General features: G+C 47.5%; 2 protein-coding genes across 3 annotated transcripts; one reads left to right on the forward strand and one right to left on the reverse strand.

Moving 5' to 3' along the window:
• Positions 1-127: 127 nt before the first annotated feature.
• Positions 128-8,440, reverse strand: LOC114793120 (nucleolar and coiled-body phosphoprotein 1-like). Its single transcript, XM_028984831.1, has 21 exons — positions 8,223-8,440; positions 7,829-7,884; positions 7,574-7,695; positions 7,387-7,466; positions 7,141-7,242; positions 6,737-6,850; positions 6,463-6,630; positions 5,202-5,399; positions 5,023-5,124; positions 4,142-4,264; positions 3,860-3,973; positions 3,305-3,556; positions 3,146-3,238; positions 2,775-2,891; positions 2,610-2,687; positions 2,366-2,525; positions 2,179-2,255; positions 1,782-2,004; positions 982-1,695; positions 791-897; positions 128-672 (listed from the first exon to the last, which is right to left on the reverse strand). The coding sequence occupies exons 1-20, from the start codon at positions 8,337-8,339 to the stop codon at positions 812-814; spliced, it is 3,096 nt and encodes a 1,031-aa protein (XP_028840664.1). The 5' UTR covers positions 8,340-8,440; the 3' UTR covers positions 128-672; positions 791-811.
• A 2,478-nt stretch (positions 8,441-10,918) lies between these two features.
• Positions 10,919-22,322, forward strand: arsib (arylsulfatase family, member Ib). Of its 2 annotated transcripts, XR_003750124.1 has the most exons (3): positions 10,919-11,526; positions 19,611-21,081; positions 21,798-22,322. XR_003750124.1 is itself a non-coding variant. In XM_028983605.1 (2 exons), the coding sequence occupies exons 1-2, from the start codon at positions 11,180-11,182 to the stop codon at positions 21,016-21,018; spliced, it is 1,755 nt and encodes a 584-aa protein (XP_028839438.1). In that variant the 5' UTR covers positions 10,919-11,179; the 3' UTR covers positions 21,019-22,322. The 2 variants fall into 2 exon arrangements, 1 of the variants encoding a protein (XP_028839438.1); XM_028983605.1 differs by having other exon boundaries at positions 19,611-22,322.
• The last annotated feature ends 1,330 nt before the right edge of the window (positions 22,323-23,652 follow it).

Raw genomic sequence — 23,652 nt, forward strand, 5'->3', positions numbered from 1 at the left:
GACACTAATCCTTAGAATTTAACAAAAGCTTAACTACGTAAAACTTTTATTTTAAAGTACAATATACAGTACAGGCCAAAAGTTTGGTTCTTAAAAAAAAAAAAAAAAAACCCAGCCAGATGCCATCAACAGACGTAAATATTATTTATTTTCATAAACCTGTACTCACGTACTTCTACATACAATGAAACAAACTAAAAATTGTTTTAAAAATTTAATCAAATGACTAAACAAGAAAAATTCAAAGGACATTCACATTCTCAAAAGTCTAACAAAGAAATCCACAAAGACTACCCTCTACGTGGGTAAAAGAAAGAATTTCTTAAGGGGCAGCATATTTAATGTGATCCTTAGGTTACTACGATTCTCAGTATTTCCTTTACAGGAACAGTCAACATGTGCGTGAAACTTTTCACACCCAAACTAACCTACAGTTTAGAAGTAGTTTTGAACACTGTTGCTGTAGCATGATCAGCCTGGGTTATGTCAAAATTCACATCACATTAAGGGAATGCCCCATTAAACAGTGGGAAGTTCAGAAACAAACTAGCATAAAAAATACCAACAGAACAGTTTCTGTGATTAGGAACAGCAGGCACTTGGTACACTTTCTGGGTTTTGGCTCATTTTATTGCCCCAAACTGTCCTTGTATATGTCCTCCACATTGATCACTGGAAGGAAAAAGAGAACATCAATATACAGTAGGTTTCGGGTAACAGAGCAGTCATATTGTGCTAATAACAGGCACTGAAGGTTTTAATGGTTTAAAATGCAGTATCAGTGTGTTACCTTCTTGCCAGTGACCACCTCTTATCGTCCCATATGACATTTCCATCTTTTCCAGTTCATCAAGTGGCCTTTCTTGGAGTTTTTTATTTTTTTCATCTTATTTTTCTCTGTAATGGATGCAAAAAGCAAATATTTGGAGTGAAATTTAGTACTATATAAAATTATGCAAAATGTAGATTAAAATGACTTACGTTTAACTTGAATGTCCCCAAGTTCTGAATTCAACTCTGCGGGAGGTGGGGTGGTTTCAGGTTCACTCGACTGCTCCTTTCTCTTAACTTTGCCTTCTGCAGTTTTCTTTTTAGTCTCGTTGTTCATCTTGGTAAAATCTAGGTCCATCTTTGTAGTTTTGAGATCAGCATCTTTGTCAGCTACTTTCTTCTTCTTCCTCTTCCTCTGGGACTTGTCTGTCTCGTCAAGTTCAGGACCAGAGGATGAAAGTGGCTTTTCGGTTCCTGCTGCTGGTACTGATGGGACAGGCTGGTCCTTCTTGACCAGTTTAGGATAGATTGTAGCTTTGCCATTCTCCTCAGCAGTCAGTTGTGCTTTTTTCTTCTTTCTCTTCTTGTTCTTCTTTTTAAACCCAGCAGTCTTGTCTTCATCGATGACATTTGGATCGGTCTCGTAGTCAGACACCTTCTTCTTTTTGGAGGATCTCTCCATGTCGCAAGGTTCAGTAACATAGACTGTGTGTGGCCTCTTAGTGGCCCGCACCGGCTCTGATTGGCTGCTCTTGATGGCTGGAACTGATGTATATTTTTCAGTGGTGCTGTCTGCTTTGCTATTCTCCACATTAGCCTTTTTAGCTTTCTTCTTCTTCTTCTTTAGGCACGTTGCTGAAAGAGAGAGAGTAGTGGACACCACGCAGGCGGTGGTGTTCTTCACATTCTCTTCACCCGCCTCCTCTGAAGAACAATGGAAAAGAAAAGACAAATGTGATGAAAGGTGGCTAAATTTATGACAAACCTATAATTATAAACAAGATTTTTACCTTTAAATACCAGAGTCTGTTTCTTAGACTTCTTACAGTGAAGACTGGGATCAAGCTCAGGAACGCCCTCTGCTGGAAGAGCTGCTGTCTGATCGCTATCACACATCTTTCTCTTCTTCATGCTTTCATTGGGTGTGTTGTTTTTGCGCTTCTTCTTATGCTTTGGTTTGGGGTCCTCGATGGGAGGCTCTGGACTGCTGGTTCTACCTAAGGCTGGATCATCCTAAAGAGACATTTAAGTCCATAGTATTTAATGTGAGATTAAATGGTGAGACATGAAAATGATCAGGCTGTCATGGGGCTATATTGTCCCAGTTCAACCTTAATCTAAGTCATTTCAAGAATATCCATCTAACATGGCCTGACCCTACATGTTCCCTCAGAAAGGACAAAGCACCTCTGCATTCCCAGACACAGATTCCTGTGCACGTCTGTTGAATGTGCCGCTTTCCTCCTTTTCAGTATCTCCAGATGCTACAAAACAGAAAGGGAGAAAAACTGTCACAGAACAAACCTGCATTAACTATTATCCTTTTTCATCAGTGTTTTGGGGGACGGTGGAATGTGAACGGCCACATGCGTACCCTCATGGGCCTCAGATATCAGCTCCTGCAGTTCAGCTCCGGTAGGCGTGGCTCCTGGAGGGGATTCCTGTTTCAGATGAGCCGAGATTGATTTTTTCCTCTTGTGTTTTCTTTTCTTAAGAGGGGAGGCCAGCTCCGAGCAACTCGGAGCAAGAAGGGACTGCAGCGGGCAGAGGAAAAAAATATTGATGTTCAAAGGTCTAAATGTTAAATAAAAAAAGAAAGAGTTGCCATTCAAGCATACCTGGGATTCTTCCTCTTCTGAATCTCTCTCCACCTGTAGTCTGGCAGCAGAAGATTTAGACGCAGCTAGATTTTTTTTCTGTGATGGAACATATTAAAAGAAGAACGTTAGAATGAACCTCAGACGCTGGGGTGGGGGGGTTGTCCATGCTCTGATGATCAGAACCTTATGCTTCCGCTGGACCTCAAATGCAGTTTCATTAGCGGTTTCACTGCACTTCACCAACGCCGCATCTGTGTGTGATTCTGATGTGGTCTTCATCTCAAGATTTGTAGCTCCCTCCTTCCACAATACACAAGCTTCGGTCAGTCAGAATATCATAGTTGTGGCTCACCCTTCTGAGAATATTGCTTTGCAATATGGTCATGTCAACAAAGTAATACAATGGATAAATGTGTTAAAATGCCAGGTTTTTGCAATGGAAAATTATTTCAACAAAACCTATTGAAATTTTGTTAATTTAATGAAATAAAATATACTACACAAAAAAAACATTGCCCTGCTTCCTGATAATAAACACTTTTCAACGCTCTTACATTTGACCTGTCATCTGCATTGCTGCCCGTGTCCGAGTCTGCTGCATTGCTGCCGTGGGTGACTGCAGTTTCCGTTGCAGTGGGAGGAGTTACCTGGACAAATAATAGAAGTTGGTATACAGCAGTGTTTTCACACAGGGTTCCTCACAAAACCTTTACCAGTTCGTCATTCTCCTCATCATCATCACTCTCAGACTCTTCGCCGCCCTTGCCAGTCTTCTCCGTCACCAAAGCCTTCTGTTTGGACTCTGTGTGGGTGGGTGTGTGGGCTGTGGGCTCTTCCTCGCTCTCTGAGTCTGAGCTGTTCTCCACCACAGGATGTGGGGTCTCGACTGGGCCTTTGGCAGAAGAAGCTCCATTTCCTGAAGCTGCTGTATCCACTGGGGTCTTCTTTGGAGTAAGGGCTGACTTCTAATAAAAAAGTAAACCATTCAAACCATTTCTCAAATATTCTTTATCTTTTTTTATATTAAACATGGTGACTCCTAATTTTTTTTTTTTAAGCAGATTTTGCCTCAGGTCAGACGAGATGGCCTTTCACATGTGAGTGTTAAGCCTTGAAATCCGCTCACATCCACCCTGAAAGCGCCCTGACTGTTTGTGACATGTTTGATTTGCTCTGTTCCTGCCCGCTCAGCGTGGCACTGACAGGACTCTGTAGAATGTGCTGCTGTGGCGTGAGGTGCCCTAAAGCGTTATGGTGTAAATAAGCACCTTTTCAGTCTCAGAGTTGTCCGTGCTCTGATGATCAGAACCTTCCGCTTGCTTGTCCAGGTCAAGAATATTAGGGCAATTTTTAACCTCCTTGGAAACAGGAGTGTCCATTTTCTAGAGCAATAAATAATACATGAAAACATGAAACCTCAAATATTATCCTTATGACCTAAAACTACAGGACGATCATCTGCAGTCTTTGGGTTTTGGTGGCAGGACTTGGATATACAATCATCAATTATGTGCGGAATGAACCTCCATTGGTGCAGTGATGTGCAGTACCTGTCCCAATCCCTTCTTTGGCATTGGCACATTGTATCTGCTGTCACTCTCCTCTGAGCTCTCTGAGGTATTTGATGCAGGTGTGGCAGCTGCACTGATGGCTGGATGCATGGATGTTGCTTTCTACCAATCAGATAGAGGAGAGAGATGTAGAATCGACTAATTATAGCAAACCACAGAAGCATTCAGTTGAACAGTTGAATCGCAGCAGTTGAAAGTGTTGCGTTATAAACAATGCATAACTTTTCTTCTCATGTTTCCAACATAGGATTATGCTCCAAGATTTGCATTTTGTTCCTGCCTGCAATCCTGCTGTTTGGACAGAGTTGCAAGTAAAACAGGAGTGGATTTAACTGGGGCAATGTTCATGCTAATCAAACTAGAGTGGTAGTAGCCTAGTGGGTAACACACCAGAAGACCCAGGTTCAAATCCCACTTACTACCATTGTGAGTGTCTCTAGGGGGACTGTCCCTGTACCTACTGATTGTAAGTCGCTCTGGAAAAGGGCATCTGATTAATGTAAATGTTCATACCATGTGAAGACCACCAACGGGGTATCTGAGGCAGTTGCTGGGTGGGAGGGGACGGCCCCCTGCCCCCATCCTAAATGTCGTGCTGTGAATAATCCATGAAGCATGGAACTATCTAATGCTCGGGACATGCATTATGAATGAAAAATTAGGTACAAAAAAATAAAGTCATCTTAAAATGAAATAATTTGGAATATATTGTAATTGTCATTAATTAGTAAATGTTTTTGTATCAATTATTGGTACAATACTGGAGGCAACTTCAGCCTCACATGATCCATGGATAATTTTTGTCTAAGGTTCAGGTCTGCTGTTCTGTAGGTTCAGATTGTCTGTTTCAGGACATTTACCTCCTCAATCTCAGATTCACTGTCACTTTCTTCTGGGCTCTCAGTCAATTTTGCTTGGACAACAGCTGGTGCAGAGGTGGTCATTGGGGTCCCAGAAGCAGACTGAGGAGATAAATTACAGATTACACATTTACAACATCTTGACACAGTTTACAACAAACCATCCACACACAATTTACCTGAGACTGTGGAGGCTCCTTCTCACACTCTGAATCAGAGCTGTAACTGTCACTGTCTCTAGCCTTGCTAATGGCCACAGGGTCTTCAGTGGCCGGTGCTTGGAACACATCTGTAACCATCTGTGCCTGTCGCTCGCTACCCGAGCTACCTGTTTCACCTTGAGCTGAAGGCTTGGGCTTTTTCGTGCTCCGACGTTTCTGTTAAGGCAAAAAAAAAAAAATTACTCAAGACATGCTTGTGCAGGCTTATACACAAAGTTTAATAATTAATTCTCACAGCTACTCAACAGAAGTGGTTAAACATGGGGAATGACATGGTACTTGTAAAACCGGTCGAGAACCACAGTTCTAATCCCATCTAATCATTCCAGCTCACTGGTAATAGATTTCTATCTTGAACTGTTTCTGGTGGCGTCACGGTCAAGTTCTCCACCCGGCTGTGAGTGCTGATCACCTGGATTATATATAAATACACCAGGCACGGCTTTTTGCTGATATGTTGCCAGATTATGTGAGCTGCCGGGTGTCCTCTTGCACAAACAGAGCCCCGCGAGCACGACTCACTGCTCCGGCACAAAGAGCTCCGGGAGCACAGTACCATCAAAATGACAGCCATCCAGGCGCCCGGATAGACAAGAAGGCCTTCATACAAAATCATGTGCATCCCCATATCCTGATGAACTTGAACTAGTGGCCACTTGAACTAAATTACTCCTGAATTAGCCCTCGGTGATTCAGGATTTTCAGATTCCAGTGTCTGAAACAGCGTTTCTTAAAAAGACTGCTGTCAGATTAAGACATACAAAATTTTAATATGTAGAAAACATTTACAAATCTGCACAGAACAAACAAATAGATTATTTATGAATAGAAAGCAAACGACCTTTATTGCACTATTTACAGAAAAAAAAATGAAAATGCTTGTTAGAGCTGCTGGGCTGGATCTTGCACGAACAGAGCCCTGACATCATGGATCAGTGCTTCAGCTGAAAGAGCTCGGGGCTGTCCAAACCAAAACTGTCCAGACAGACATGAAGGCATGTGCATACAACAGTGTCTGCACCCAAATGCTACCATGTGAACTCGCCCATCGTTAATCATCATCAGTGTCCGAACTATATATAGACTATTTATTAATTCAGTGCCTGAATTAATAAATAATCTATAAAGGTATAAGAGTGTCAGATGTGACTCTGACAAGCCAGAAATCTGTAAGAGAGAACTGCATATGCAATGCATTAAATGGATAACTGTGTGCTACCTCAGCCTCCTCTGCTTCCGTTGAATCGGAACTTTCACTTCCAGAAGTCTCTGCCTCAGCCTTCCTTCCTGCAGTGCCATTTTCTGGGAGCTCTTTAGTCTTGTCACCAGTCACTCCTGCGGCTGAAGATGATGTTGGTAAAGCAACCTTGGGCATAGCACTGGAGTCCTGTGAGACACAAATTGGACTTACTGCATGCCAAAATCACTTCAGAAATATACTGAGTAGTAATAAATACATAATAGTAACAAATAATAGAACCTGAGTGTCCTACCTGTGCATTAGTTTCTCCTTCACTGTCACTTTCTGAGGTTGTAGCAGTATTGGAAGCAGCTAGAGTTGCTCTGTTTTTTTTGGGGGTGCTGGTTTTGGTGTCTGTACCAGGAGACTTAAACACAAACCAATTAAAGAAAAACCCCACCACACACCTTCGAAACTGATTAAGTGATTGATGTTACCAATAAAATCTGGTAAGAAAAAAGTGAGAGCCAAGCAGACCCGGTTTAATACAGATCCTTTAACATGCGATTAAAGTGATCCAATGATCTTTTGGGACATTTTTTTATGCCTTTTCTGGCACACATGAAGTTAAGCCAAGATGAAAACATTTACAAGGTTGTAGGCCTACTGAAGTGTGTGTTAATGATCCCTGTCTGGACATGTGCAGTCTGTTAATACCTCCGCACTCTCTGATTCACTCTCTTCTGGTTCGTCCACAGGTTTTGATGTCCCCTGAGAGGTGGCCTCCACTCCTTCAGTCTTTTCTCCAGGCGTCGGTTTCTAAAATGAAAAAAAAAAAATCATGCTATGTCTTGAGTTTCATTAATGGGACCCTGGTAGAAAAGCATCAATAGCCAACAGGAGCACTGCTGTAGAAACAAGGACCTTTCGTTTTTCAATGATGGAAGAATGATGAGCACCTACTTTTTCACTTTCAGACTTGACTGAAGGGGTCTCATCCGTCGTTTCCTTTGCCTGCTGACCTGAGTCAATAACCCCATGGTCTGAGTGGAAGACAGGCCTTATTATTGAAAATATATATCCATATGCACAAGCTGAAATTCCTTGATTTTCAGGATATAGTGTCAGTATCAAGTGAAGAACTATGTACCCAGTGTTGTTTTAATCTTGTCCAGTTCATCTTCTGTGTGATCAGGATCTGATTTTGGGGATTTCTTGAGAAAGTCTGCATCCACGATCTCTTGCTTTATTTTCTTTATGGATTGTGAAAAGCTGAAACGTTTAATAATGCATCACATGCGCTATTACATCATCTGTGAGAGACCACACGGCACTAACAGAGTCAGGATGCCGAGGACATGCAAAGGAACGCACAAAAACGTGGCGTGCAATGTGACTTACTGACCCGACCCAGCTTCTGTAAATTTCATCTAACGAGGGGGTCTCGGCGGGGGCTTCATTCTGATCCACAACAAACATTTTACATTCTGTTAAAAAGCCTTCATTTTAGTGCTCGAGTTTTAACTCATGACGACCAGTTGGGTAACCCCGACGTCGAACTGTTACATAAGATGCAGTTTCTGAAACGCGGCGCATTCGGACATCTTTCAAGCAATATAAATGCAATTTTTTTCATTGTATACATGACATAATTAAATAAAAATGATACATTTAATAACAGTTGTGATGAAAAGCTGTAGGTGTGGACTTCTATATGTTTCTATTTACAACCTAGCTTAAATTTCATGGCATAAGGTCGTGCACGTGTCGAGCAGCTTATCGATGGTTAAAAGTTTTACCTGTAAGACGTGCTTTTTCAGCACATTAGCAGCTTTCTGGAAACCTTTTCCATTCAGATGCTGAAAAATCAGATACAAAAGCTGATGTTCGATCACGTCGTGTTCTGTCGAAGACATACCGCTCCGCCGAATGCTAAATATTAACTCCCGAGACAGGACGACTCATCCTGAGAAATATTTCTGCATCACCTTACTGTGCGCGGCCACGCCCCCTTCGGCAGGCCACCTGCGCACAGACTTCTGGGATATGTAGTTCAATTGCAGACACGAGGGTGAAGCTGTTGTCTTTATTAAGTTTCGTCACCCGATCATCTCGGAAGCAAATTAGTCCAAGAAAGCTTCACACAACCTACGAGACACTCATTTTAGCATATCAATTACAATAATTACCTTCAGAAATGGCTGTGTAATGAAATCAGTTAGAAATACATTCCCCCTCTACTGAAAAAAAAAAAATTCTGTGAACATTACAATTACTTTTAATTCTTTTCTGCAAAATTTAGTCCACAGACCCGCGAATAACCCATAAAACACACACGGTGGCGCCATATACATATTTTTGCAATTTATCGCCAACGTGAAATTCGTTCAAACTGTAGGATAGGCCATGATGTCTATTTTTTTTTACTTACAGCCACCCTGTGCTCACCACAGCAACATTCTTCGAGACAGCTAAAAGAAACAAAATGTGAGGTTCGAGTTTCACTTCTGGCAAGCTACTGTGCAGTAATGTCTCGACCCCCATTTTCTGGCTTGATTTTTTTATTTTTCAGAGTGGTTTCATTTGATTGGTCAGAATTCTCCAGAACCTCCACACTCTGGTACTTACTCTGGTATCTTCTTTTTTATGATTTAATGAACCAATTAAATGATTCTGACACTCAAACAATATTTAGCATGTTTCTGGACCTTACCCGACTCACCAGTGGGACCTGTCAGGGCCCACACATTTTTTAGGTATGATGTCACATTCAGCTCCTGGTTAACCAGCAGACATGCGAAGAAAGGGAAACAGTGCATCGCAACTCCAACACAAAGCAGATCCAAGAGTCCCGGGGCTGATGCACACGCCTTCCACTGCACCAACGTGCGTGTGTATGGTGTATTCAGTACTGCTGCTAGTCTGGCTGCATGTCATGTAACTCTGACATTTGCACGCTCTTACGAAGAAGCATTTATGCAAATAAAGGACTCCAGGCACTTAGGTGGGTGTTCAGAAATCAGAGAAAGGGCGACAGACCGAGCCTGTTCTTACAGGTTCCTGCTGATAGAACATGTGGTGCTCCGTGCTCCTGCCCGTGGGACACTTTAGTGTGAAGTGCCGCATGTCTCAAGTCCCCCAGACCCCCACGCTGTCTGCGGAAAATGCCTCACACGTGTCAGAGGGATTGCTTTTACAGCACTGTTGTAATAATAGCTGTCAAGCCAAGTCACTTACCACTTGCAGCCACCCTGTCCATTCATGGGTAATTATCACCCTAATGGCTGTGCATTAAACAGCAATAACCACGTTATTTGCCTATCACACTCATTTCCACGTTCCTTCATTAAATGCAACAGGACAAGCCATTCTCTTCCATATTGGCTAGTGCTTGCTACTAATCACACGAAATGACATTGCAACAGACATCTCTATCGATAAGCCACATGCATCACTCCACTCCCAATGCCAGGAACTAATGGAGTTTGCTTGGAAAAAGAACCCCGCTGACATAATTAAATCACACTCAAAGTCCTGATTTTACCATATGTGGTGATGTAACCCATCTGAATAGGTGTTCTTCGGCAGAACACGACGTGATCGAACACAATATGTTGCATTCTTGAACTGAAGAAATAGTTCTCATTCCGCTTTCATGAGACAAACAGTCAGGCATCAGACTGTTAAAGGGCCTCTCGGGGGAAAACGTCCATTTCGCTCCTCGGAAAACGTAATAAGTGTGACCACCACTGTCACACGCCTGTACTCACAGAAGCGAGGGGACAGCCAGTCCTGTCTGAATTCAGCAGGCCCAGGTGCACCATAAAACATCTGGCCAGGGCCAACGCAAGCATAGATGCTGGACCAGCATCTGCAGACTGTGGGAAAGAACGACAGGAAAACGAGAGGATAGTAAAAGATGATTAACCAAAGGGCGCACAGTTATGTGAGTGAGCACATACACCCCTCTGATTTCCAAATGGATTCTGACGACTTTTACTGGAAATACTATAGTTGAAATGAATACGATCGGACTCCATCTTCTTCTTTTGTGAACAACTTTTGTTACTCTTCAAACAGTTGTTGCATGGCATTGTAAGGAAATGAGAAAAAGGAAATTTACATTTACAGCATTTATCAGACGCCCTTATCCAGAGGGACTTACAATCAGTAGTTACAGGGACAGTCCCCCCTGGAGCAACTCAGTGTCTTGCTCAGGGACACAATGGTACTAAGTGGGATTTGAACCTGGGTCTTCTGGTTCATATGTGTACAAATGTGTAATCACGGCATAGTTATTATAGTCATATTTCTGAGATTGTACATATCAGTCTTCACTGAATTTAACGAAACAATGAGGCGTTTTCTAAGGGAGAGAAGGTAATCTGGTCGGCCTCTGAGCAGGATTTGGTTTCAGCCCCATCCTCTGGTCCGGGAGGAGTAAACCGGGAGTATTTCACCTTCAGAACGGGCTTATCTCCGTTCTTCTAGTGAAGTGACCACGGGCCGGTTATCAAGCTGCCTTTTTTGTTGTTGCAGGGGGTGGTTCTGGGACGGGATCCGCCGGGCGGGGTTATCGCACCCGTCCGGGAAAATGTACAGCGCGGACCAGCACCCGGTCACGTCAAACCGGGTTTTGGACGAGTTCTTTTAGTCTCCTCGTTTTTTTTTTTTTTTTTCGTGCGACAAGATCTTCAAACTAAAGACTTTCAGCAGAACTGCTAAAAGTAGTCAACAGCATGGCTTTGTGATCGAAATGCGCGCTTTCAACCAGTTTCGTGGCCGGACCGACGGCGTCCTGGTGGCCGCCTGCGCCCTGCTGGCGCTGTGCGGCTCGGTCCGCGCGTCCTGGGACTGGGTGGCGCCCAACCAAGTGGAGACCGAGCCCAAGCGCTTCAAGGGCTCCGCCGCGTACAAGCCGAGGCAGCCGCCGCACGTCGTGTTCGTCCTCACGGACGACCAGGGCTTCCACGACATCGGCTACCACAGCACGGACATCCGCACGCCGTTCCTGGACAAGCTGGCGGCGGAGGGCGTCAAGCTGGAGAACTACTACGTCCAGCCCATCTGCACGCCGTCGCGGAGTCAGCTGATCACCGGCAGGTGAGAGCCGAGGCTGGGACCGCGTTGCACCGAGCTCTGTATTACTGCGCCACCAAACGCCTTTGCTCTGCAGAGTGCCTCTTTTCTCATATTTATCGCAATTATGACATCATTAATAATCACATTTACACACAAGTGTCTCCAGTTACTGTCCCTGTAACTACTGGTTGTAAGTCGCTCTGGATAAGGGCGTCTGATAAATGCTGTAAATGTAGATCTCAGGGACTCCTGTGACTTTTTGAACTCCACTCACTTGCATTTGACTCCACTTATTTGCACACCTTCACCCTACCTGTTACACATATTTTATGTTTTATGTTAAAGACATAAAATTGTAGTATTTGGTTATGTTTGCAATATTTGCTATACTGTGGTCAGTCGCAGTCACTAAAGAATTTCACTGCATATCATACCGTGTATGACTATGTATGTGACAAATAAAAAAAATGAATTTGAAATATGACTTACTATCCTCTCCAGTCTTACTTACACTTTTCTAATTTATAAAATATATATATTTTTATGATTTTTAATTCCTATTTTTACCATTTTTATACACTATTTTTACATTTTTTTACAATTTATCTTCTTGTATATTTACAGCATTTATCAGATGCCCTTATCCAGAGTGACTTACAATCAGTAGTTACAGGGACAGTCCCCCCCCTGGAGACACTCAGGGTTAAGTGTCTTGCTCAGGGACACAATGGTAGTAAGTGGACTACCTGGGTCTTCTGGTTTATAGACTAGTGTGCTACTACCACCCTACCTTGTACTGTCATCTATTGATTTTTATTGTAGTCATAAGTGGATTAATGCGGTGCTTCATATATAATTTTGTCATGGCCAACGCGCCTCCAGCCCGCTAGAGGGCACCTCACCAGCCTGGGAGATGGCAACCCGGAAGAGGAAATGGAAGCGGGCGGTGGCAAGTATAAAAGGGAGGTAACACCAAGGAGACACGCCCGCTCTTTGTATGAGTTGTATGAGTTAAATGAGTTGTATGAGTTTACTCGCCAGAGACGCTAGCTCTCTTACCCACGACCTACGATAATTGAGATTCCCGTAATACGACCTTCGCCTGCCCACGACTTCGAGAATTGCCTGATCCCCTGGAAACCACGAAAGGAACCCCGACCGGAACTTCCTGACTCCAACCTCTTCCTGCCCCTGACCTTGAACCTACCTGACCCCTCGGCTAAGACGGGATTCCATGCTCCCCTACCTTTCTACCGCCCAAGACCTACTCCCGTCCTCCCAAAGATACCGAACCATCCTGAAACCCGCCGTCTTCCGGTTCTCCTCTGCCCCGGTCCTTCCCAAAGATCCCGAACTGACTCCCCGCTGCGTTGCAGCGCGTCCATTACTTCCTCATTCCTCGCCGGCCAGGCGTCCCCGGTCCTCCTGCCCCGCTCGCCCAGCGTCCTCTACCGGTACGACGGCTTCTCCCCACGCCGAAAGTATGTCTGCAACTACGTCATCGTATTCCCCCTGTGACAAATTTATATGTATATATTGTAAGATGGGGCGTCGCAGGACCATGCTTTTGTTTTGCATAGCGGCCGTCTGCAAGAAGAAATGTGACATTCCTGTGCCTTTGTTGTACACCTCTGTTTTACACGCCTTTTGTCGGACGGCAGTGCAACTTTTGCCTCCCCCGAGCCAAACGTGTGAGGTGTTGGCCAACGGGACCGCCTACCCTCTTTGTCTTGCCCAGACGGGAGGCCCCGGAGCCAAACGAGTGAGGTGTCGGCCGTCAGGACTGCCCACTCTCTTTGTCTTCCCCAGATGGGAGGCACCGGGGCGTGACATCAGAAATAACGGGTTCTGATTGGTCTGTGACAGCTTCCTGTAGGCCAGGGGTATAAAGGTCTGTTCACATGTGAAAAAGGGGCTTTCTTTTCCAGCTGTCTTTCCATCGAAACCGGATTTTCCGTTTTTCAAGCCTGCTCTATCATCTCATTTTTTCTCATGTCTCTCTTTCTCTCTTTCCATTTACTCTTTCTTCTCATTTTTGTTTTCTCTGTAAACTTGGTACCTTTTTACATACAATATTCACATGTATCTGCAATAATAATTTACCAGTGTTAATAAATTAGAAACTGTTCATTTTTTAACCTCTATTTTGCCATGACTCTTTCTGCCAGGTAACATCAAGTTGGAGTGGTTTGAATACAGTGCTTTTGTGTAGAAGGAGAAAGAGTTTTTTAAACTCTGTTCTCTCACTATAAGAAATGCTTATACAGGTGTTAATAATATAAATGGCCCATATTACCATGGTTCTGTAAGTTAGGATCACTTCACAGACCCTAAAATACATTTCAAAGCAGTTTGTTGAAGACTCATGCCTCAACCCAAGTGCATTTGGGAGAGAACCGGGTTTTTGGATGTTTGCAATCGCAGGGAGAAATAAGGCAACATGCCAGGACTGTGAAACAGCCCCAGTGTCATTTGAGAGCTCACATATAAATAAACAGAACCACATGGATGCGAGGATATAATTGAAAGCAGTTGAGATGATTCTGCCGTTTTACGATGGCTTTATGTCCATGGACTCGTGCCTGCTGAACTGGCTTTTGTGTTGCAGCATCACAGCTGTTGCAGACCTTCCTGGCGCACAGCTGCATAACCTTTATAAACACAGACGGGGACTCTCTCTCTTTGTGTGTGTGCTGTCAAAGCGTTAGGTCTCAATCAGAGGTTAACATTTTACATGTAGAGGCACATGTGTATATAAAATTGCCGCATCTATGTCTTCAAACATGCAAGGGAAAGCTGATTTCCTGCTTTGTGCAGACCACCCGTGCAAAGACACTCAGATCTTTTAGTTGTAAACACAGACTAGATGGGCTAACCCCATAGCTGCAATTTGTTTTTATATTAAAATACATCACGGTTTCTAAAAAAAGACAGAAATCTCAATATAAAGCCTCATAAAATCCAAATGTTGGCCGAAGAGACTGAAGTAAAAGTGACATACACAACAAGCACAGCACACGGTGCCACAACGAAACGTGTCTTCTGCTTTTAACCATCACCCTTGGTGAGCAGTGGGGAGCAGTGTGTGGGGACGGTGCTTTGCTCAGTGGCTTTCAAGTCTTTACTCTCCTCTCATTTTTCTCCTGGATCAGGCGATGTCTCTGAAACTTGGTTCAGGCTGTTCTGTCTTTTTCTATCTTTTCATCCTGTCTCTCATTTTGGTTTTCTCTGTAACATTGGTACATTTTTTACATACAATATTTACATGTAACTGCAATAATAATTTACTGGTGTTAATAAATTAGAAACTGCTCATCCTTTTAACCTTTATTGTGCCAAACCTCTTTCTGCCTGTCAGGATTGCCTGCAGCTGGGCTCCACACCGGAACCCAATCCTGACGCCCCATAAATGCCGGAAGTTTCCGCCCGTTCGGGGTCGCTGGCATTTTCGTGAACTCTATGCACGAACTTGACCTTGTTTAGTTTTATGTGTTTTTGAGTTCTGGCAATCGCCACACGCCTACGGGTTTGTTTCAGTTCTTGATTTATGTTAAACTGTTTTTGGCCATCGCGCCATTGTTTCTTTATTTGTGTTTAGTGTTTGTTTATTAATAAAAACCCCTTCCCAGAATGTCAGACCTCTGCGCTTCCTTCCCCCGTAAGTCCGTAGTCGTGACAGAATGCCAGCGACCCCCCCAAAAGCGCAGAGGTAAAAAACAGAGGAGAAGAAACGCCGCGAAGGACGCAGCGCGGCGCGGCGAACGCGGACACCAGGGGAGAGACGCGCCGCCCGTTCTGGTGGAGCGTTTTCTCCCCGAGAAGCCGTGGTACGCGGCGCCGAGTGATGACGTCATCCCCGGGAAACTCCGCGAAACCCGGAAGCGACAACGTCGGCGGGTGAGTGGGCGGAGCGAGGACGTTGGCGTCAGCAGCAGCGAGGAAGTGACGTGGGCAGCGAGCGCAGAAGATGCGACCCCCACGATCTTCGCCATGTCGAGCCAAGAACTCTGCGCTCTGCTGGCAAGGCTCCCCGTGGACTGGGACGACACGGACGACGACGAGAGCACGGGAGACGAGAGTTGGGCTCCGCCCATCGCACCAGTCTGCGATCGTCGCAAGGTCCGTGGGGACCCACGTCACTTCCAGGGGGGTGAGAAGCGACAACAACGGCGGCGTCCCTCCAGCGAGGGGATGGGCAGCCTCCAGCCCGAATGGCCAGAGTACTGTCCCTGGGAGATGATCGCACCCTGGGTCCAGGATGTCCGCAGGGTGGACGACCCTCGGAGTCACAGGTGGGAGGACACGGATGACGAAAGCGACAATGACGTGGATTTTCGTTGGGCAGTCGGGGCCGGGATGGCTCCACCCAGCGCGCGCGTCCGAGATTGTCGCGACATCCGTGAAGATCCACGTGACTTCCGAGGGTATGAGGTCGACACGGACCAACACGAGGATGGCGCCGATTGGGCAGTCGGTGCCGGGATGGCTCCGCCCATCGTGCCCGTCCGTTGCGAGGTCCGTGGAAACCCACGTCAGTCCCAGAGGTGCGACAACAGTGAGGAGGAGGACAGCGATGCGGGCGTAAGCTGGTGGAACAGGGCGACAGGAGGTCGCCAACCAGCAACTGCACTGTCGGAACTGCCTCACAGGGAAGATGCCCTCCCAGTTCCAGTCGCCGACCCGCCTTCCCTCTGCTCGGACGTTCCCCAGCTGAACGGCAGCGCATCACCAGCGCCCCCGCATGCTGGAGAAGACGTCCACCACCCCCCACGCCACACGCCCACCACCATCTCCAGCGACGCTGCCTGGCAGCAGGGAGAGACCGACAGGAGTTTTCGGGACTTCCAGCAGAGACTGAGGGCGGAGTTTGATCGGCCAGAGCCTGAGCCAGGGATCGAACTCTGCCCCTCCACCACATCCAGTGCCAGTCAGGATCCGGGGCAAGAAGACCAAGCACTGGCGGGCGACGAGAAGGTCGCGCCTCCCGAGATCCTGGCTGTGCCCCCTGAGGAGGTCCCGGAGTGCTCAGAGAGGGAACTAGACGACCCTCTCTTCTGTCTGTCTCTGTCTGTGTGTGTGTGCGTGGCATATGTGTCCGTATGTCGCCCCCACTTCCCCTCTTTGTGTCCACCAGATGGTGACCCAGCAGCAGAGCCGAACCCCAGGGAGGGAGTTCCCAACCTGACTGCACCGGTCCAAGGCGAGGTGGACGAGCCCCAAGGTACCCCTAAGTCCAGCCGGGGGGGGTGCTCCCCCAAAGAATTTTTTGGGGGGGTGCAGTTCGGGTTGGGGACTCCTCCTGAGGGGAGGGGAGGTGGGGAAGCGATGGAGCTGGGTCCTCCGGTAGCCAGTGAGGAGGGCGGGCCAGGCATGGGCCTGCGTCTGCCTCCAGAGGGGTGGAGCGCCATAGAGCCCCCGGGTAGGCATGAGGACCCAGCTGGGACAGACAGGAAGAGGGCCTGCTTGTCCCAACGGACGCAGAAGGGGCTAGCCGGATGGTCTGGCAATGCCCCCCCCTTGGCACCAGGGCCGTGCAGCGAGAGGGGCTGCATAGTCCCAGAAGGCACCAGCCTGGGGTGCCTGGAACAGTCGCCGGAGGCTCTGGGACAATCTCCCTGCGCGGTGCAGGGGGTGACACAAGACGTGTCAGAGGGGACATGTGGAGACAGGGCCCACATGTACCCAGATGGATCGGCCCTGATTATTGTGTGCAGGTACGGGAGTCCGGGGCCGCCATGCGGGACCACGCCGGGGAGCCAGGCCGAGGGTCCGGGGCCGCCGTGCGGGACCACGCCGGGGAGCCAGGCCGAGGGTCCGGGGCCGCCATGCGGGACCACGCCGGGGAGCCAGGCCGAGGGTCCGGGGCCGCCAAGCGGGACCACGCCGGGGAGCCAGGCCGAGGGTCCGGGGCCGCCAAGCGGGACCACGCCGGGGAGCCAGGCCGAGGGTCCGGGGCCGCCAAGCGGGACCACGCCGGGGAGCCAGGCCGAGGGTCCGGGGCCGCCAAGCGGGACCACGCCGGGGAGCCAGGCCGAGGGTTCCGGGGCCGCCAAGCGGGACCACGCCGGGGAGCCAGGCCGAGGGTCCGGGGCCGCCAAGCGGGACCACGCCGGGGAGCCAGGCCGAGGGTCCGGGGCCGCCAAGCGGGACCCACGCCGGGGAGCCAGGCCGAGGGTCCGGGGCCGCCACGCCTGACCACGCCGGGGAGCCAGCCCGAGGGACCGGGGCCGCCAGGCCTGACCACGCCGGGGAGCCAGCCCGAGGGACCGGGGCCGCCAGGCCTGACCACGCCGGGGAGCCAGCCCGAGGGACCGGGGCCGCCAGGCCTGACCACGCCGGGGAGCCAGCCCGAGGGACCGGGGCCGCCAGGCCTGACCACGCCGGGGAGCCAGCCCGAGGGACCGGGGCCGCCAGGCCTGACCACGCCGGGGAGCCAGCCCGAGGGGACCGGGGCCGCCAGGCCTGACCACGCCGGGGAGCCAGCCCGAGGGACCGGGGCCGCCAGGCCTGACCACGCCGGGGAGCCAGCCCGAGGGACCGGGGCCGCCAGGCCTGACCACGCCGGGGAGCCAGCCCGAGGGACCGGGGCCGCCACGCCTGACCACGCCGGGGAGCCAGCCCGAGGGACCGGGTCCTCCAAGGGGAGGATACAGCAGGGCAGGAGCCCTGTGGTTGCCGCCATCCGCCCCGCCGCCTCCACTGATGGTACTGTTGGGGCTCCGAGGACGTAGCCCTTGGAGGGGGGGCTCTGTCAGGATTGCCTGCAGCTGGGCTCCACACCGGAACCCAATCCTGACGCCCCATAAATGCCGGAAGTTTCCGCCCGTTCGGGGTCGCTGGCATTTTCGTGAACTCTATGCACGAACTTGACCTTGTTTAGTTTTATGTGTTTTTGAGTTCTGGCAATCGCCACACGCCTACGGGTTTGTTTCAGTTCTTGATTTATGTTAAACTGTTTTTGGCCATCGCGCCATTGTTTCTTTATTTGTGTTTAGTGTTTGTTTATTAATAAAAACCCCTTCCCAGAATGTCAGACCTCTGCGCTTCCTTCCCCCGTAAGTCCGTAGTCGTGACACTGCCAGGTAACATCAAGTTCAAGTGGTTTGAATACAGTGCTTTTGTGTGTAGAGAGAGAGTTTTTTTTATTCCACTCTCCTCGGTTTTACAATCTAAAACTGTGGTCTCCAATTGTAATTTCTCAGAAAATGGTAGATTCTCCAAAAAACACATTTTGAAACATGTTGAGCAGCTGTAATCAATTGCTTTGTCTTTGCTAAATGCTTAAAATGGGCTGTGGGCAGTGTGGTTCCATGAGGATAAACCCTACTGGCAAGAAGACTGAGTTTCTTTAAGGAACAATACGCAGCATTGAAAATGGTTCGTACTTGTAAACACCCACAGCTGTTTCTTGTTCTGCATGTGTCAAAAAGTCCCTTCGGTTACATGTATTGATTCGTATTCATCCACAAACCACAGTGCATGTACTACCAGGCCTACGATCAATGTCAGAATGCACTTCAGATCCAGTGTTGGAGCACAGCACAGACCAGGTAGGGTGCTTGCCTGGTTCAGAAATATATAAATCAGATATAAATCCTTCTGTTTACTGTGCATCCGTATAAGCCTAATCAGTATAATATAAGCACATAGATTAATGAAGAAGGAATATATCTGTATCTAAATTTTGAAATTCTGAGGAAATCTTTGTAGCTGGTTTGTCCAACTTGATTGCAGTGACTAAGATATTTTCTTAGGAGTGTGGTTTAATTGTAATGTTTTTTATGAATAAATTCAATTATGCATGAACATTTCACCACAACAATGACCAGTGGCCTAGCGGTTAAGGAAGCGGCCCTGTAATCAGAAGTTTGCTGGTTCGAATTTCTGATCTGCCGAGGTGCCACTGTCCACACACACTGTTCCCCGGGCGCCTGTCATGGCTGCCCACTGCTCACCAAGGGTGATGGGTTAAAAGCAGAGGACAATTTCACTGTGTGCTGTGCTGTTTCACAATGGCAATCACTTCACAGGTTAATTATCAGTAATGTCAAGCATACTGTCTGCCAAGGAGCAGCTCCAGTTGTAACATATTTTTGTGTGTGCAGGTACCAGATCCACACTGGCCTTCAACACTCCATCATCCGCCCTCGGCAGCCGAGCTGCCTGCCCCTTCACATTCCCACCCTGCCCCAGCGTCTGCAGGAGGCTGGTTATGCCACACACATGGTGGGCAAGTGGCACCTGGGCTTCTACAGGAAGGACTGTCTCCCCACCCACCGCGGTTTCCACACCTACTTTGGCTCATTGACTGGCAGCGTGGACTATTATACCTACGGCTCCTGTGATGGGAAGTCGCTGTGTGGTTATGATCTCCACGAGGGGGAGACGGTGGCTTGGGGGCGCGGTGGGAAATACTCCACCCACCTCTACACCCAGAGGGTGCGGAAGATCCTGGCTGCTCATGATCCCAATAGCCAACCGCTATTCATCTTTGTCTCCCTCCAAGCTGTCCACACACCCCTCAAGCCCCCTAAAGAGTACATCTACCCGTACCGCACCATGGGCAATGTGGCCCGCAGGAAGTTTGCAGCCATGGTGTCCATTGTGGATGAAGCAGTGCACAACATCACCTACGCGCTGCGTAAATATGGCTACTACCGGAACAGCGTGATTATCTTCTCCACTGACAACGGGGCACAGCCTTTTACTGGAGGAAACAACTGGCCTCTTCGTGGACGAAAGGGAACCTACTGGGAAGGAGGAATTCGAGGAGTCGGCTTCGTCCACAGCCCACTCATACGCAACCGACGGAGGGTCAGCACTGCCCTCCTCCACATAACTGACTGGTTTCCCACTCTGCTTCACCTGGCTGGAGGGAACGTGTCCCAGGACCAAGGATTAGATGGCTATGATATGTGGCCTGTGATCAGTGAAGGCAAGGATTCGCCCCGGCGAGAGATCTTGCACAACATTGACCCCCTCCATCGCAAAGGCAGGGGATCCTGGAAAGAAGGTCACCACGTTTGGGATAGCGCTGTACAGGCAGCCATTCGGGTGGGTGACTGGAAACTGCTCACAGGGGACCCGGGCCATGGGGACTGGGTCCCACCACAGGTGTTGGCCCACTTTCCGGGGAGCTGGTGGAATCTGGAGCGTAGCCCGGGGGAGCCAGGAAAGTCGGTCTGGCTCTACAACATCACTGCCGACCCGTGCGAGCGCTACGACCTCGCAGAGAGGCGCCCTGACGTGGTCAAGGAACTCCTGCTACGCCTCGTTCACTACAATCACACCGCCCTGCCTGTACGATATCCCCCCGATGACCCGCGGGCAAATCCAGATCGGAATGGTGGTGCCTGGGGTCCATGGGTGGGGGAGGATGAGGAAGACAGGGAGGATGTCCCTGGGGTGTACTACAAGAGGGGCAGGAACCGGAAAAGAAAAAAGGACAGGCGTTGCATGATGAAACTGTTCTTGAAGAAGCTGAACACACGGATGGCGTCCAACAGAATATAGGATGGCCCTGATATCACATGGTTTCTTCTTTAAAGCCAAAGAGTATGCTGCTTTCTGAGCCCAGTGAGTCTGTTGCAAAGTAATCTGATTAAGCTGTGATTATTAGAATAGTTTCATTTTTACTTGTATATAGGACTTGAGTGCTATTTTATAAATGTGACAAAGAATGAAGATGATGATAAACGATACTTTAAGGCTGTAGACCATACCAGGACCATCACAACTACATAAGCAAAGAAGACGTTTGCCTACAAGCTGAAAGGGGGCGATGGCAGATTAGTTTCTTACAGTACAGCCATCAATTTGCAGTAATGCACATGTTAACTTGAAAAAGGTGGCGTGCACCAATCATTGGAGGGAATAAGGGTACATTTACAAAGTACTGGTAGCTTTTACAGAAAAGTCATCCAATTATCTTCTTTAAGCGATTCATCATATAAACTAATACCAATACAGAAATGCATGTTGATATGCTGAAATATAGCTTTTTAAAAAAGCATTATATAATTAATTATATATCAGTCCATCGAACTATTAATCCATGAAAGGTGGATGCAGGTGTCAAACCAAGTTTCATAAGTCCATATTAATACATCTCATGTACCACAATCCTTCTTTTTAGAAATACAGCCAAAGAGGAAGTAATTAATATCTTCAAACCAACTATAATATATACAAATGGACCAAAGAGCTTCACTGTTGCACAATTGGTGATAGGAGAATAGTTAAAAGTAGAAGTTCCTGATCGACCTTTCCTTTCTTTCTTTTCTTTTTTTAAGGGGGTGAGCGCCCAGTGGATCTCAGGCAGCGTGTCCAAAACACTTTGCTGGCATTTCATGACAGGCAGTGCACTCGGCAGCAGATGTGCCCATTCCGCAGGGCTGCTTCAGGCCCTGACAGGATGGGGTGGGGGTTTGGGGGTTTGAGATTGTGCCACAGGAGGAGTTTATCTCGCTGTTGTCTTAAGTCAACTACCAACTGGAACAGGATGTGCTAGATCTGAGACTAAGTGGCTAAGTGAAATAATCCATTAAAAACGTCTGGAAATGATAAACACTGCATACTAGTTTATTTTGTGGTAATATTAAGAAACTCCTTTTAATGGCCTTCATCATAAAAATTAATGTTTACTCTTAGATCCATGTATGTTTCATTGAAGATTTCATATCCAAGAGCTTCAGTTCCCAGTTCAAACTGGGCTTTTATCAGGGCTTTCCAGCCTTCGTCACTATGCTTAATTTTGTATGCATCATTAAAAATAAGCATAATGTGCTGAGTAGATTTGAATAAACAATTATATACTTTGTACTTGCCCTCTTAATGGTCTGCTCTGTCTGTAGGAGAACAATGGAATTAAAAAAATCCTTTTTAATGTTCTCCTTCATCTACATAATGAATGTGATTTCATCAGTTCACCCCTCACTCGTTCTCTCTCTCCCCCACAGAGGGGCATGCTAAAGACCAGTTCTACCCTGATAGCATGATATCATCATGATAATGCTGGCCATTTCGCCATTTAGAGCAAATTGGCACACCCATCTGCAAGGAATATGGAAGTGCTGGAAACTGCAGCTGTAGCTGCTGTTAGGCCACCATTCAGATACAATCACACGCAAGAAGACGAATCGGCACGCTGAAACAGGGAATTATTGTTTCATTTGTGGAGGAGGCATTATGTTGAACTGACTCATTCCTCTTTATTTCACACGGCTCTTTCCGCTTAAAACCTTGACCTCCTGCCGCCAGCTGAAAAGACTTTCTTTCTTGTCACCAAAAGAAAGGGGGAATGGTCTGCACCCAAGAGCTCCTCCATCAAAACAAGGTTCACTTAATACACTTGGCTTTTGTATTGCGAGCTTGTCTCTAGGCTCTCTGACGGTGACAGGTTCATTCTGAACTCGAGTTTTAATCCAATCAGACTCAATCTGACTCACACACTCTGCGCAATGCCACACTGAAAGACTTCCACTCCTATTGAGGAGTGACATCAAGTGTTTTTTTTCCTTTTGTGAAAATGTGGTGGACTGCAGATTCAAAGAAAAATAATTGACTTGCTCTGATCTATGGCAAACGTCCATAATTCTGTTCCTAAGGGTCTTCCTTGGGATAAGGCCACCTAAAGGTCAGTTGAGTTTTGCAGTGATTGACACTGACTTTAACTTTAGCACAATTATACATGGCCATCATAGTCTTTTGGCTTAGTTGTTGGTTTTGCTAAATTCTCTTTTGTGCAACATCTTTTTGTATAAAGTGCTGTATATACCCCAGTGGCGTGGCAGTGGTGGTCTAGCGGTCAAGGAAGCGGCCACGTAATCAGAAGTTTGCCGGTTCGAATACCGATCCGCCAAGGTGCCACTAAGCAAATAACCCACACACTGCTCCCCAAACGCGCCTGTCATGGCTGCCCACTGCTCACTGAGGGTGAAGGTTAAAAGCAGAGGACACATTTCCTGGTGTCACCGTGTGCTGTGCTGCAGTGTTTTACAATGACAATCACTTCACTTTCATGTGATTGTACATGGCAGATTATCACCTTATACTGGGTTTCTTAAATCCACAAAATGTTGTTGGACGTAATGTAGTTAAATGAAATATAGAACTCATGAGCACTCTTGTGAACGTGTCGTGGGGGTG

The sequence above is a fragment of the Denticeps clupeoides genome, chromosome 6, assembly GCF_900700375.1.
Source record: "Denticeps clupeoides chromosome 6, fDenClu1.1, whole genome shotgun sequence".
Taxonomy (NCBI): Eukaryota; Metazoa; Chordata; class Actinopteri; order Clupeiformes; family Denticipitidae; genus Denticeps; species Denticeps clupeoides.